At 44.2% G+C, this 13027-nt stretch overlaps 1 protein-coding gene across 11 annotated transcripts in view; it reads right to left on the bottom strand.

Moving 5' to 3' along the window:
- Window positions 1-13027, bottom strand: part of LOC136678622 (discs large homolog 1-like protein) — a 105597-nt gene that overhangs the window by 24758 nt on the left and 67812 nt on the right. For 5 of the 11 annotated variants that reach the window (XM_066656686.1, XM_066656676.1, XM_066656680.1 and 2 more), the window contains 6 exons: window positions 9485-9583; window positions 8866-8919; window positions 6724-6774; window positions 4609-4733; window positions 3393-3562; window positions 318-454 (listed from right to left, as the gene is read on the bottom strand). In XM_066656686.1, coding sequence (XP_066512783.1) covers window positions 318-454; window positions 3393-3562; window positions 4609-4733; window positions 6724-6774; window positions 8866-8919; window positions 9485-9583 — 636 coding nt within the window. The remainder of the gene's footprint in view (window positions 1-317; window positions 455-3392; window positions 3563-4608; window positions 4734-6723; window positions 6775-8865; window positions 8920-9484; window positions 9584-13027) is intronic. The other 6 variants (XM_066656675.1, XM_066656679.1, XM_066656682.1 and 3 more) reach the window with 2 other exon arrangements.

The following is a 13027-nucleotide window of genomic DNA, read 5'->3' as shown; positions in this document are numbered from 1 at the left end:
CATTAGTAAAATCTGAGTGAAATCCCATTCATTTAATGGAATTCACAGCAGTTTTTGATTTTACGCCTGAGAAATGTAGGGCAAATACATTTTTGAGGGATATGTCATGGTGAATTCAGGCTCGGTGAAGCGACAGGTGAATTCACGTACTGCTGATTTGGCCATGGTGACTCTAAAGTGCCAGGAAAAAAAAGCCCATCTGAGCCATGCAATAGGGTCCTGCACTCTCTAGTGACATTGTGGCTTTACTGTAAGAACACACCTACAGTGATTATGCACATCTACATTTGTTGAAATGTTACACAAAATGCCCCTACAGCCAAAAGTTTGTCTCCTATCTGCAGCCTCCCGTCTTTGTGTGCAGCTCCTCCTTCAATGATCTTGGTGACGTAGATGCTGTTGTCCCCCGGGATGTGCTGGTTCCCTACGCCCCCAGCTATACTGAAGCCAAGTCCTGGGACAAAGCAACACAAAAACAGGGGGGAGGTGGTTGGGATGATGGATAACATTTCCACAAAAAATGGTAAATATATATCTTGCAAACTGATGCACCATTTGTTTTATTATTCTTTTACTTGTATTTGAGGTCACATTGTATACTGCACGTCTAAAAACTGTATATTTAAACATTAATTACATATTGCTGCTGTCCAATTAAAAACATGTATCTCCATTTTTGCTGATTATTAGTTTACTATATCATTTAAACACAATGATGAATGGACCAACAGAAAGGCTCCAAAATTACTTGGAATAACATCGTTTTACATTCACTTCTATTGAAGTAAGTTATTGACTGACACCTGATGTTGAAACGCGCACGCGTGAATAGGAACTGCTAATTCAGCCGTATTTCACAGAGAGAACTTAAGGAGGCGCCACTACACCGTGTGTTGTTAGGTTCAGCCATATTTCACATTCCAGTTCGTAAACTAAATTCGGAACCGTTCTGCGGTGGACAGAGGTCCCCTTTTCCCTGGATAAGGACTCTTTCTTGGGACCTAAAATGCTGATGCTTGTTCATATGTTCAAGGGGTCAGAGAGTTCAGAGCTGAATTGGGACACACTCGCGCCGCTTCAGCGCTGTAGGTCCACCATCCACCGCGGTGCAGCTCAGTGTTTTACTGGAGCCTCGAACAGAAACGTGTTGAACATTGTTGAGGTAATATTTATCACAGTCTCTTCTTTATGTTTGGAGAATGTTTGTGACACAGCCTTTTGTTTTCTAAAATATATTTAACAAACAAAGTCATCTTGTCAGTCCCTATAATGACACAAATACACGGACACACCTCACCGTTACTAACGGGTAAATTACATCTGCACTGTTTGTTTAACTTTACACAAAAACAGATGAAATCTCGATATTATTAAAGCCAGAACACCAGAGCAAGGTGCTACTCAAAATAAACGAGTCTGTGAATTAGTGACAGCACTGTTTCATCAGTCAGACCCTTATAGAAATGTAAGTCAGTAATAAATATCTAGTTCCCAGCGATGCCCTGTTCCTTCATCAAGTGTAGATTACTTCGTTGATAAAATGTAAAGGTGCTTGGTTTTAAAAATGTTCCAAAACTTAAATGTTATCTTGTTGCTTTCTGGTAACGAGTGGCTGTAATGTCGTCTCAACACGGTGCTTCAGTTTTGTAGCTTTGTATGAACAGAAAATAACAGGCTTCCCATGATCATACACACATGCCAGAAACACTCCTGTGACTAGACGGCTAATGGTGGTCCGGCAAAACTAGGCTTGCCTAGTTTCTCTTTTTTTCTTGTTTCTTTCTGATATATTCAGAGATACATGCCTTTAATTTGACAGCGACGAAATGCAACAAGAGTTACTTGTATTCACAGTTACAGATCTTACACTGTTAGAATTACAGCTTATGTTAATACACATTATTACACGTAACTACATAAGAACAACAGACACTAACTGAACTTACAGACACTATAAGGACCCATTTCCGTTGTTTTGTTACATGACCTCCCAATGTCAGCAAATATAAAACAAGGTTTAATTGATCAACTGAGTTATGACTTAAAGGGCACACAACGCATCTGTATCACATCTGGACACATCTGCAGCCCTGACCACAAAGTCTGTCGATGTCTGTCTACCGCGCACGTCATTTTTAGCCCCGGAACGCTAAAATCCGAAACAATCTGGCAATCGTGATAACGCAACAGCCTTCGTAATCCTCCGAAAATAAGACACGCCGCTGTCATCAAGGAACCAGAGAGCCAAAGCGCAAATGAGAATGGGGAGGGGAAATGGTAGTCATGGCAACAGTAGGCTCAGTTGATGGAGGAAGACTGTAGGACCTGCATGCAGCAATCTCCTTGACTAGGAGAACCAAGAAAAAAATAAAATAAAATAACACAAAAAAGTCCCTGCTTGTGATTGGGGGGAGGGGGTGCTGTCTTTGCCTTGGACCGATTTTAATCCCAGGAAGTTATTTACTGCTGCTTCCTTCACTGCATTACACTGAGGATTAGGAACAAATGAGGAAAAACACTGCAGAACAACAGGGAAATATGTCCCGCTCCCTCTGAGGAGGCAGAGATGAGGAAAACAGCAAATGCACACATCAAACAGGGCCCATATCATGAAAAAAACACATTTTCTTCCCTTAAGCGACAAGCCCTGGTGTTGTGTATTGGTTAACTGTCCCCAATGCCGCAGACCAGACTGGGGTTCGATTCCCAGCTCAGGTAATAAGTTCACCAATGAGTCCCTGGGAAAGACTCCTAATAGGTCTGCGGTTTCTGTGCAACCATGACGACCAACATTATCTTCTAATAAGACCACAACAGCTTAGCCCCGTCCATTCTAGCTGAAGGTTTAGTGTGTTTCAGCTCAGACGACTGTTTGACTGATATGCGTTTGCTTACGCATGATGGCTGCCTCGCGTATCCCTTCTCTGTTTGGTGCGCAGGGTGTGTATGAAACTTGTAAATAAGCACAAAACATAAGGTTCAGTACATGTGTAAACAGTAGGGGGCAGTGCAGGCACTCAGCAGTACGTTTTGAAGACAGTCTGTGTCAGAGCAAAGTCTGCAATTACCTGCATCTGTTTTCTGGTCTGCCCTCTAGTGGAAGCCTCCAGTTACAAGCATAGGACATAGGCAATCTGAATATTTACGGTCACGACCCAGACGGTTGCCTACGAGAACGAACGGCCAAACGGCATGGACTTCACGGCAAATAATACATTTCAGTGAACCGTAGTAAACTAATAAAAAGCAACTAATTAAAAGCCTTAACATTTTATCGTAAAAAAACAAACAAACAAAAAAAAACAAGTAATATCTGTATTCTACTCTGTTGTTTACGCAGCGTTATAAAACTCAGTCACACCAGCAGAGGCGCTGCTGAGATTCTACTGTACCTTTGGGCCCTTTAACCAGTTTGATCTCCACCACTTTCTCAGAGACGGACTTTCTTCTTCTGATGTAGAGTCTGACCAAAGAGCCGGCCTCCTTCAGCGCCTCCACGGCTTTACTGTGGGTCACGTCCCGAACGTCCACATCATTCACGCGCAGGATCACATCATTCACACTGCAGGGGACATCAGAACACAAACCTCTTTTTCATAAATAAACAATATTTTTTAAAGCATCCTCCTGCTCAGAGAATCCCAATAAGACACTCCACTAGGGGGTAATGTTCAGCGTTGACTGTCTAGACAGAAGAGGGAGAAGTCTAGCCATTCACTTACAACACCATTTCTGATAAGCTTTGACTCTTCTGGGGAGGCGCTACACTAGATGCTGGAACTCTGCTGTGAAGATTTGAAGGCTTTCAGTCACAAGTGCAACAGTGAGATGGGGTTCTGATTTTGGACGATTAGGTCTGGATCACAAATGCAACTCCAGCTCATTCCAGAGGGGTGTCACTCAGGGAACACCGCCGCGCAAAGACACCTGGCACAGACCTGAATTCACTCCCTGCATTAACAGCAATCTACAACATTTTGAGGGGCATACAGAGCAGGTGACAAAGGGCCTCTGCACAGTACTGCACGCACACACACACACACACAATAATCTCATTTACACCAAACCAAGGCAAATCCATCCAATTAAAATGTTCGGTAAAGGACTGCTCCACTTCTGTGTACGACAGGTCACAGCGCCTTTCCACAGAACAGATTAACATCTTTCTTATCATCACACCCACACACACACACTCCTGGAACAGAACAGAACACTACACATACATAAACATCACTAATCAAACTGCACATTGCCAGTAAAAATAAAAAAACTCTGCTTAACAAAGCGCACACAGTCTGTCTATCACTGCACTGCTGTCACACTCTCATCAATGTCAGCACTGTCCACAGCTCTCCTGCAGCTTTAATGAGCCTCTGACAGCGTACTTACACACACACACACACCCCAGGGTGTCTGCAGGCATTCTCAGATGAAATTTTATACTTTTCACTGCCAATAATTTGCCAATGTGTAACACATCCCCAGCTCGTGTAGATCTCTGTCATCATTAGGAGGAAGCCACCATCCAGCACCGGTATCTGACCTCAATAACGCCATCAAACCCCACAGCAATGTTCCAAGTGCAGCTCGTGGGAGGCAGGTACTAACCGAAGTCTCCCGTCCTGTGCTGCAGCGCCCCCTGGGATGACCTTGGTGATGAAGATGCTGGGGTCTTCTCCTATGTGGGGGTTATCTGTGCCCCCCGCGATGCTGAAGCCCAGCCCCGAATTACCCTGGACACACAGGGAGATACGCGGTTAAAGTGGAATATCACATGCAGAAAGACTTCACTTCGCAAACACAAATTACTTTAAAAAAATGCATTCATTTACTATGTAATTTAATGTCAAATACTCTCTCTCTCTCTCACACACACACACACACACACACACAGCTGCACACACAGCCCAGCTCAACACACTTGGAGGAGAGCACTAACCCTTACTGGTAATACTGTTACATCAAGCTGAAAGAAGCCTGTGTTGGCTAGCATCACGCTGAGTGATTAGCGGAAGGGACAACGGTGGCATTATCAGGGGATCAAACGCTCGAGTCAATGCCAATTCCAGTGTCGAGGAGTTAATAACAGCAGCGAGTTTATCTAGGAAACGGCATCTGTCTCCTGCTTTTAGCAGAAGGCTGGAATTCTTGTCCTAGATTCCTCCATTCGTGGCTTGTTCCTGTTCAGATGCTCTTTTGAATAATATCATAAACACAATGACAGAGAGGGGGAGGGGAGGGGGGGGTGTCCAGTGTGGAACTGGGAGAGAACCGGGAAATCAAGAACAAGAGCAGAGCCCAAAGGAAACACCAGAGCTTCAGAGTGATGTGTGATGTGGGGGCGTTAGGGGGCGCTAGTGACATTCAGCCCAGAGCGGCACTGTTTATTTATGCTGAGTTAATAATGCACACTTCAGAGAGAGAGAGAGGGTGGTGAGGGAAAGAGGGAGAGAGGAAGAAAGAGAAAAAAAGGAAAGAGTTAGATGCTGAATTTGGGTCACAACAAGACAATGAGGCAGAGCCAGAGATGTAGAAACAGAAAGGGGGAAAAAAAGGAGACAGAGAGGAAGAACGAGAGATAGAGGAGGAGACAGAGAGAGAGAGAGAGAGAGAGGAGACAGAGAGAGAGAGAGAGAGAGAGGAGGAGACAGGGAGAGAGAGAGAGGAGGAGACAGGGAGAGAGAGAGAGAGAGAGAGAGAGAGAGAGAAAGAGAGGAGACACGGAGAGAGAGAGAGAGAGTTGGGCTCGGCTGCCCCTGACATCTGGCGTTTTAATTACTATGAGACTCGCATTCGGAGGAGTCGGGGGTGGTGATAGGGAGATGACTTGGGAAGAAATGAGTGAGGGGTCAACACGTCAAAACCTGGACTCATTACGGTCACTCTGCTCCGTTTTAAATCCATTAATATTTAACCCACAACGGCCAAGAACAAGTGGGGCCAAGGTTTCATTACAGAACTATAACCTAAGAATCACTATCAAGTTGAGGAAGATGATGATGATGATGAAGATGATGGTAGTTCCACAGCAAATGTCCGGCAGCCAAGCCAAGTGTGTCTCCATCCACTGGCCCATACCTGTGTAGCTTCAGTGGGTTTTTATGTTTTATGTTCACAGACTGAGGTAGTTGCCACAATTGAGCTGTTACAATGTAGCTATTACTAATAACAATGTAATAATAATAATAATAATAATAATAAAATATGGCAAATTTAAAGGGACTCAGTGTCATCACTGATCATTACTGACATCATTAGTGAGATCTTGGGTGACGATACTCTGCTCCTTGGTTTTTTCCATTATCTGAAAGTATTGATATAACTTGTTTATAAAGTGTTGATATTTGAGTAAAATTGATGTCAAATGTATATCTGAAATTTAATTATTTCCTCTCTTTTGTTCTTTGTGAGGAATTTGCTGCTACTACAAAGGGTTAAGTGCAATGTCACGTTACAGTAATCGAATGGGAAGAGGGAGGGGATTACAGGCCGAATCCTGACTTTGATCTCAGGGGGCATTACTCTGGACGTCCATCTTGCCAATAAACTTGATCAGAAGAGCTATCGTCCGATTCCCAGTCTTCCAGACTCTGCTATCAGTCATCAACGCTGTGAACACTGCTGAGGAGGAGGAGCAATCAATACCTCTTCAAGGCTCCTGCACTCGTTCGGGCGCTGAGTACAACAACCTGTAAACAAACAAGTAAACAAACACACACTCACCCTCTCCAGCGTGATCTCCTCATACTCATAGTCTGCCTCGGTGCCGTTCACCTGGAGGGAAACAGAGATCATTGCATTTAACGTTCATGTCAGTGTTCATCTGTACTTTCTTCACTACGTTACCCAGCATGCATCACACTGAACGCTGCTGTCTCTAAAAGTCTCTCTACTGTCTCCTTGTGTGAACTGACGTTAGCCAAAGCGACCATTTATCTGCCACATGTCAATCACAAGCCAAAGTAATGGCTCTGACCCCGGGCAGAGGGAGAGCTGGCTCTGTGCTGATTATGTAACTGAGTGAGGGAGAGAATGGTCAGCCGCTGGAGAGCCAGGGCAGAGCACGTCCAGCTTTATTTCAGCACCACGGACAGTGTCGCAGTGCGCTGAGCTTTTGAGTTACAGCTGGGAAAGGTGTCTAAACTCTAGGAGGTGAGCGATGACCATTTCTCTGTTACAGATATTAAAGCCTCCTGCTACTGAGTTTTACTGAGCACTATGTTAAGGTACTCATCATCTAGCAGTGGTCTATTAGGTCACTTCCTACAATTCTGGACTCTACTCGCTGTTTGGCCCCTGCTCCCTGGTCTGTTTTTCACTTCCCAGCTCCATCTCTGAAATGTAGCTCAAAACTGTCTCTGACAACAAGTGGAAAAAAAATAGAAATACTAAATAAATAAATAAAAATAACCCGGTTCCAGGCACCAGGACCAAATGACAGAGCATAGTGGAATAGAGTAGGTACCATTCAGTGGAAAAGCCTCCATAGGTTTCCCCCACTGCACAAGACGAAGCAAACAGAAAACCAAATTTCAGGACAGATTTATCACAGTACTGGATCACAGTGCTCTGTTCTACTCTCCACAGCTGTCTGCTGATATCAGTCCAACACTAAACCCACCTTCCTTAGGAACCTATCATCCTATCAGGGCTGTGGTTGATACGGTTAGTGTTTGGTTCAGGCTTCTACAGGATAATGTCCTGGGTCAGAATTGGCTTCATAAGCAAGCTCCGCTAAACAAGCCAAACCTCAGGGGATTACACACACCTTTCCCTTCTGAGCACAATTTCCCCACGGAGGCTAATTAGAGAGACCCCAATTATAAGAGACAAAATGGCACCAAGCCCCTGGGGGCTCCATATGCTCCTTAGAATCTGTGAGTTGCTGGTTCAGCAGAAAAGGGCTAAAGTATAGCGTGTGAAATGGTGGGTAAGAAAACACACATGCACTAGAGGGATAAATTAATACTGGAGCGACACATCACCCACAACACTGGGTTACCACCAAACTGAACAAGACCCTACCATAGGACTAACCCTCTGCGTTACAGCAATGAAACCTATGTGTCATGCTTTGGCCACAGCTCCACAAGGATCAAACCCCTCAGCAACTGTCTCCAATTGTTTACAAGAGCCCTGTTGAGAATGACCTTGTTCCTTTTAATGATAATGAGCCGCTCACTGTTCACCCCTGACCCGAGTGCACAGCAGTGAGGAGCGAGGAGTAGAAGCTCTGGCTTTTTAGCCGTTTTCTTTCTTTGTTGTTCTCGTTTTCCCTGTTCTTCACGTCAGAAGGGAAGCAGGATGAAAACAACTCGTTTTATCCCTCGTTTTCTAACTTAAGTCACAGGAAACTGACCGAGTGTGTCTTGTTTCACAGTGTGAGAGTTGATGTTGTCCAGATACACACAGTAATGTGCTTATGGAATTTTTTTTCCATAATATATCCCCCTTTAAAATGTAGATATTCTCAGACTATCACTTTTATAAACTAAAAGTTAATTAAATTGCAATATAAATATTGCTTAAAAAAAAAAAAAAAAAAAAAAAAAAAAATTATTTTGCAGGAATCATTCAATGACTTACATTTTTACAAAATATAAAGAAGAAATATTTTTCTGAAAAAAAAAACATTAAAAATTACACCAAATATTTTGAAAAAAAATGTTTAAAAAAAAAATAACTTAAATAAATAAATAAATAAATACTGCAGTCAGATACTGACCCTTAACTGGACCCTGGAACATGAATATGTGCATCGTCTGAACAATATTAACAGGAGCTGAGCATTTGGATTCATTCTGGTGCCTCTAGTTTCTTCACGTACAAATGCAGCATAAATAAAGAGCTATGAGTTATACTCACGTATGGGGCTGAGTCCAGACTCTCCGTGTTGACCACAACAGGGGGTGGATTTGCCTGGAAAAAAGAGCAAAATCAGTCCCGTTAGATTTCCACGTTAGGTCCCACTTTTCCTCCAGAACAACCCCACTCTCCTGCCTCTGTCAGACCCTAGAACTAAACCAGGCCCTAAGACGTCCTCCAAAGACGAGGGGAACTTACTCTCCTCATGACGATACACAGTTATTCACAGCAGATTAAGGCCGAACGCCCAGGAATACGTACGTACGTCGCATTTTATGCTGCAGAAAATGCAGTGCTGGAGCATGAATGCTTCTACGTCTGAAAACAGCCTAAATTAAATCCTCTTTCTTTTTGCTCTCTCTTGCTTTCTCTTTCTCTCTCCCTCTCTCTCTTCCTCCAGGGGTCTGTCCACTTCCTCTGATGACAGGACGCTGCTTTAGTGAAGTGTGGGCACTCCAGCCCATTCTCTCTTGGGCCGGTAATCTCTACTGCCCCCATCAAAAGAGCAGAGCTATGGGCAAGGGATCAACAGAAAATGACCAACAGAAAAGAAGGGAGGGAGGAGAGAGAGAGGGGAGGGGGAAAAAGAGGAAATGAAGGAAAAAATAACACAAAAAACCTGTGACGTCGATGGAGGGATGACAGTGGTATCCACAGGGACGGGCGAGATTGGGATCACGGGGATTATGGGAGCGGAGGGAGGGGCGGCATCTGTCTGCTAAACAATAGCAACGGAGGGGGGAAAAAGGTCAGGTCACATACATATACACAACAGCAATGCACAGGAGGTCATGCCCCATGGGGGATGGGAGAGAATAAGAGGTAAATCCCAGTGTGTGTCCAGCTGTGAAATGCCACATGTGTATTACCCATAGTGTGTGGAAGAGTAGTCTGAACAGGCCAGTGACAAATCCCCCTCCTTTATTTCATTTCCATTAAAGGGAACATTTTCTCCATCGTTCCCACAAGGGAAACCACACAGATCCACACAGATCAAACCCCAGCGCACGTTCCTTTAAATTATAACGAGCCGCTCGCTGTTCACCCCCCGACCCGAGCGCACAGCAGTGAGGAGCGAGGAACGGAAGCAGCCCTGGTTTTAAGCCGTTTTCGCTCTGTTCTCTTTCTTCTCCGTGTGTCTCATGTCTGTGTTTTAACTCGTACATAAAGGTGGGTCCAGTGCTGTGATTGGACAGACGCCGGCGAGGGGGCAGGGCAATTCTTAAGTCTCTGCACTTGACGTCAGGAGTGGAGCAGAATCAGAACGACTCGTTTCATCCTGTGTCATCCTGTGTTTCTGAGTGGTCTGGTTTCACAGTGTGTGTGTGGGTGGCCTCCAGATCCACACAGTAAACAATAGCTGTTTCAAATGTTCAAAATAAGTAACTAACTGGCCTTGCGCCCAATGATTCTTGGTAGCCTCCAGATCCACCATGACTTTGATCAGGTTGAAGCTCTTACAGAAGTGAGGAGGGGAGAGAGGAGGAAAAAAAAACCCACAACAACAACAAAGTCATCATCTGCATACAGCTGTTTGGAGGTCTGTAAATACTGCAGGTGTGCAGCAGATAGAAATGTGGCACCTGGAACAAAAGTTTGAGTGAGCGAGTGATTGTAGAATTAACTGCTGAGCGTTTGGATCTGCTTTAGACTCAAAATTTAAGCACGAAAATAAGGAAAATTTACAAGCATCATATCAAAAATATAAACACGCTCCATTTATTCCAATTCAGCGAGGCACAGCATCACAGACATAATCCACAGAACATCAACTCAGGACTGACATCTGGACGCAGCGGGATGTGACCGTAAGAGCTACACAGCGCTACACAGAAGATCAAAGACCTGCAATTATATTAATGCTCTATAGTGCTGATGGACAAATTATATGCCTTATTGATATTGTAAATTATATAATTTATAAAATATATTTTGGGGGGAACCCATACAATATAAAATGTGTCATTTGTGTTGTTTAATTTTAATTCAGCAAATAAGCAATAGTTGCACATTTGAAAAGTGTGTTCTCCAGGAGAAACCGTGTATTATTATTACTTTAATTTAATAAACAAACAAAATCAACAAATAACGCCATGTGGCCAGTGGTGCCAAGTTTAGCCAAATGCTTTCACATGCTTCCTCCAAGATACATCAGTTCTACAACCTCGTTTTCAACCTGCCTCCAAAAAACAAACAAACACAATTGGAGCTCATCGCGCTTGGAGGAGAACCCTAAACGTTGAGTAACTGAGTGACTGGACACTGTTGGAGGGGGGCTAGCTGTACTCTCTTGGCTTCAAACAAACATCTTGCAGCTTTTCTCCTTCAGTTCCCTCAGCTGAACGTTCACTCGAGCGTCTCAGGTCCAGTGTCCCGAGACTCCGCTTGCTTTAATACGGAAAACTGTTTACATGTTGTTTTCCTCCAAACGCGTCGCGACCTCGTCACTGAGCCGAGCTTAGCCACGTCACAGCGTCCTGTGCACATCACTCGCTTTCCAACAGCACTGTTAGCTTTGCCATCGTCCTGATCGATACGCACTACAGGACAGAGACACTTGACTGTGTAAACACGGCTTGTATAACCATCATAAATAAACATGAATGAAATAAGCTGCTATGGATCAGCTGCACGTGATGCAGGAGTGTAGCACCGCTGCACTGTGCTGTGGAGTTTGCTGCAACAGCTTTGGGAAGAGTTGGAGTGTGTTTTGTGGCATTTTTCAAATATTCACAGAAACGTTCTACTGTCAAAAGACAGAGGCTTTTATGGTAAAGCTTCCCCCTCAAAAAATTCCTGGGTCTCAGAAGGAAACGCTGGATGAGCCCATGTTTATAAATTATATATATATTCCAGTCCAAAACAATGCAAAAGGCTCAGACAAAAAGTGTGATCTCGTGTTGGGACGGATGTAAATGTGCTGCTGTTAGACAACAGGACACTGTCCTCGCTGAGGCTAAAATCTGTGCTCATCAATAGCATTGATTTCGGCCCTACTTTACCGCTCCGCATTAGGGATTTAATTGTGGAATTAAAAGCTCTAAGTGAAATCAACCCAAAAACAAACACAGAGGGAAGAGGGAAGATCACCTTTCAGAGATCCCCATGGATCCTAACATGGGTGGCCCAATGGTTAGAGGAGCAGGCTCCGGAAGCTCACACTTAGGGGCAGCTGAGATACATTTGGGGAGGGCACCTAAACCCCAACTCTGTGTGTGTGTGTGTGTGTGTGTGTGTGTGTGTGTTCACTGCCACAGATGTGTTAAACGTAGACACATATCATTGTATGTTGTACTATGTCAAATACATACACACACATTTTAACGGTTCCACAAACAAAATGAAGTCATGATTATATCCCTACTGACTGTTACCCAACCTACTGAGAGAGAGTTCGTGTAAAAACGTGAAAAACGTGTACTGTCCATTTTAATTAAGCATTAATTAACATTAGGGATGCCCTGATCCGATCTCGCGGCACGATGGTGCAGCAGGTAGTGTCTCAGTCACACAGCTCCAGGGACCTGGAGGTTGTGGGTTCGATTTCCGCTCTGGGTGACTGTCTGTGAGGAGTTGGTGTGTTCTCCCCGTGTCCGCGTGGGTTTCCTCCAGGTGCTCCGGTTTCCTCCCACAGTCCAAAACACACGTTTGTAGGTGGATTGGAGACTCAAAAATGTCTGTAGGTGTGAGTGTGTGAGTGAATGTGTGTGTGTGTGTGTGTGTGTGTGTGTGTGTGTGTGTTGCCCTGTGAAGGACTGGCGCCCCCTCCAGGGTGTATTCCCGCCTTGCGCCCAATGATTCCAGGTAGGCTCTGGACCCACCGCGACCCTGAACTGGATAAGGGTTACAGATAATGAATGAATGAATGATCCGATCTCAAAGATCAGTATCAGGGCTGATCACAGCATCACTTATCTGTGATAAGTGGGATCCTGTTTCCTGTAGGCGGCAAACTCACACTCCCTATTGTGGGATGCCAATTGTCTATATCCGCTGATACTCAGTATTAAAAGACTCGGATCGGGGCAAAAACAACTTGATCGGGACATTATTAATTACATAGACATTTTGTTTTAACAAGGAATAAGCAAAACAACAGCTGCTTCATTAAAATGAACACTGACAGGGTTTAAAGAACACAACGTACCATTCCAACACAAAC

The sequence above is a fragment of the Hoplias malabaricus genome, chromosome Y (assembly GCF_029633855.1).
Source record: "Hoplias malabaricus isolate fHopMal1 chromosome Y, fHopMal1.hap1, whole genome shotgun sequence".
Lineage (NCBI taxonomy): Eukaryota > Metazoa > Chordata > Actinopteri > Characiformes > Erythrinidae > Hoplias > Hoplias malabaricus.
The sequence above is the reverse complement of the archived record's forward strand: the minus strand, read 5'-3'. Positions and strand labels throughout refer to the sequence as shown.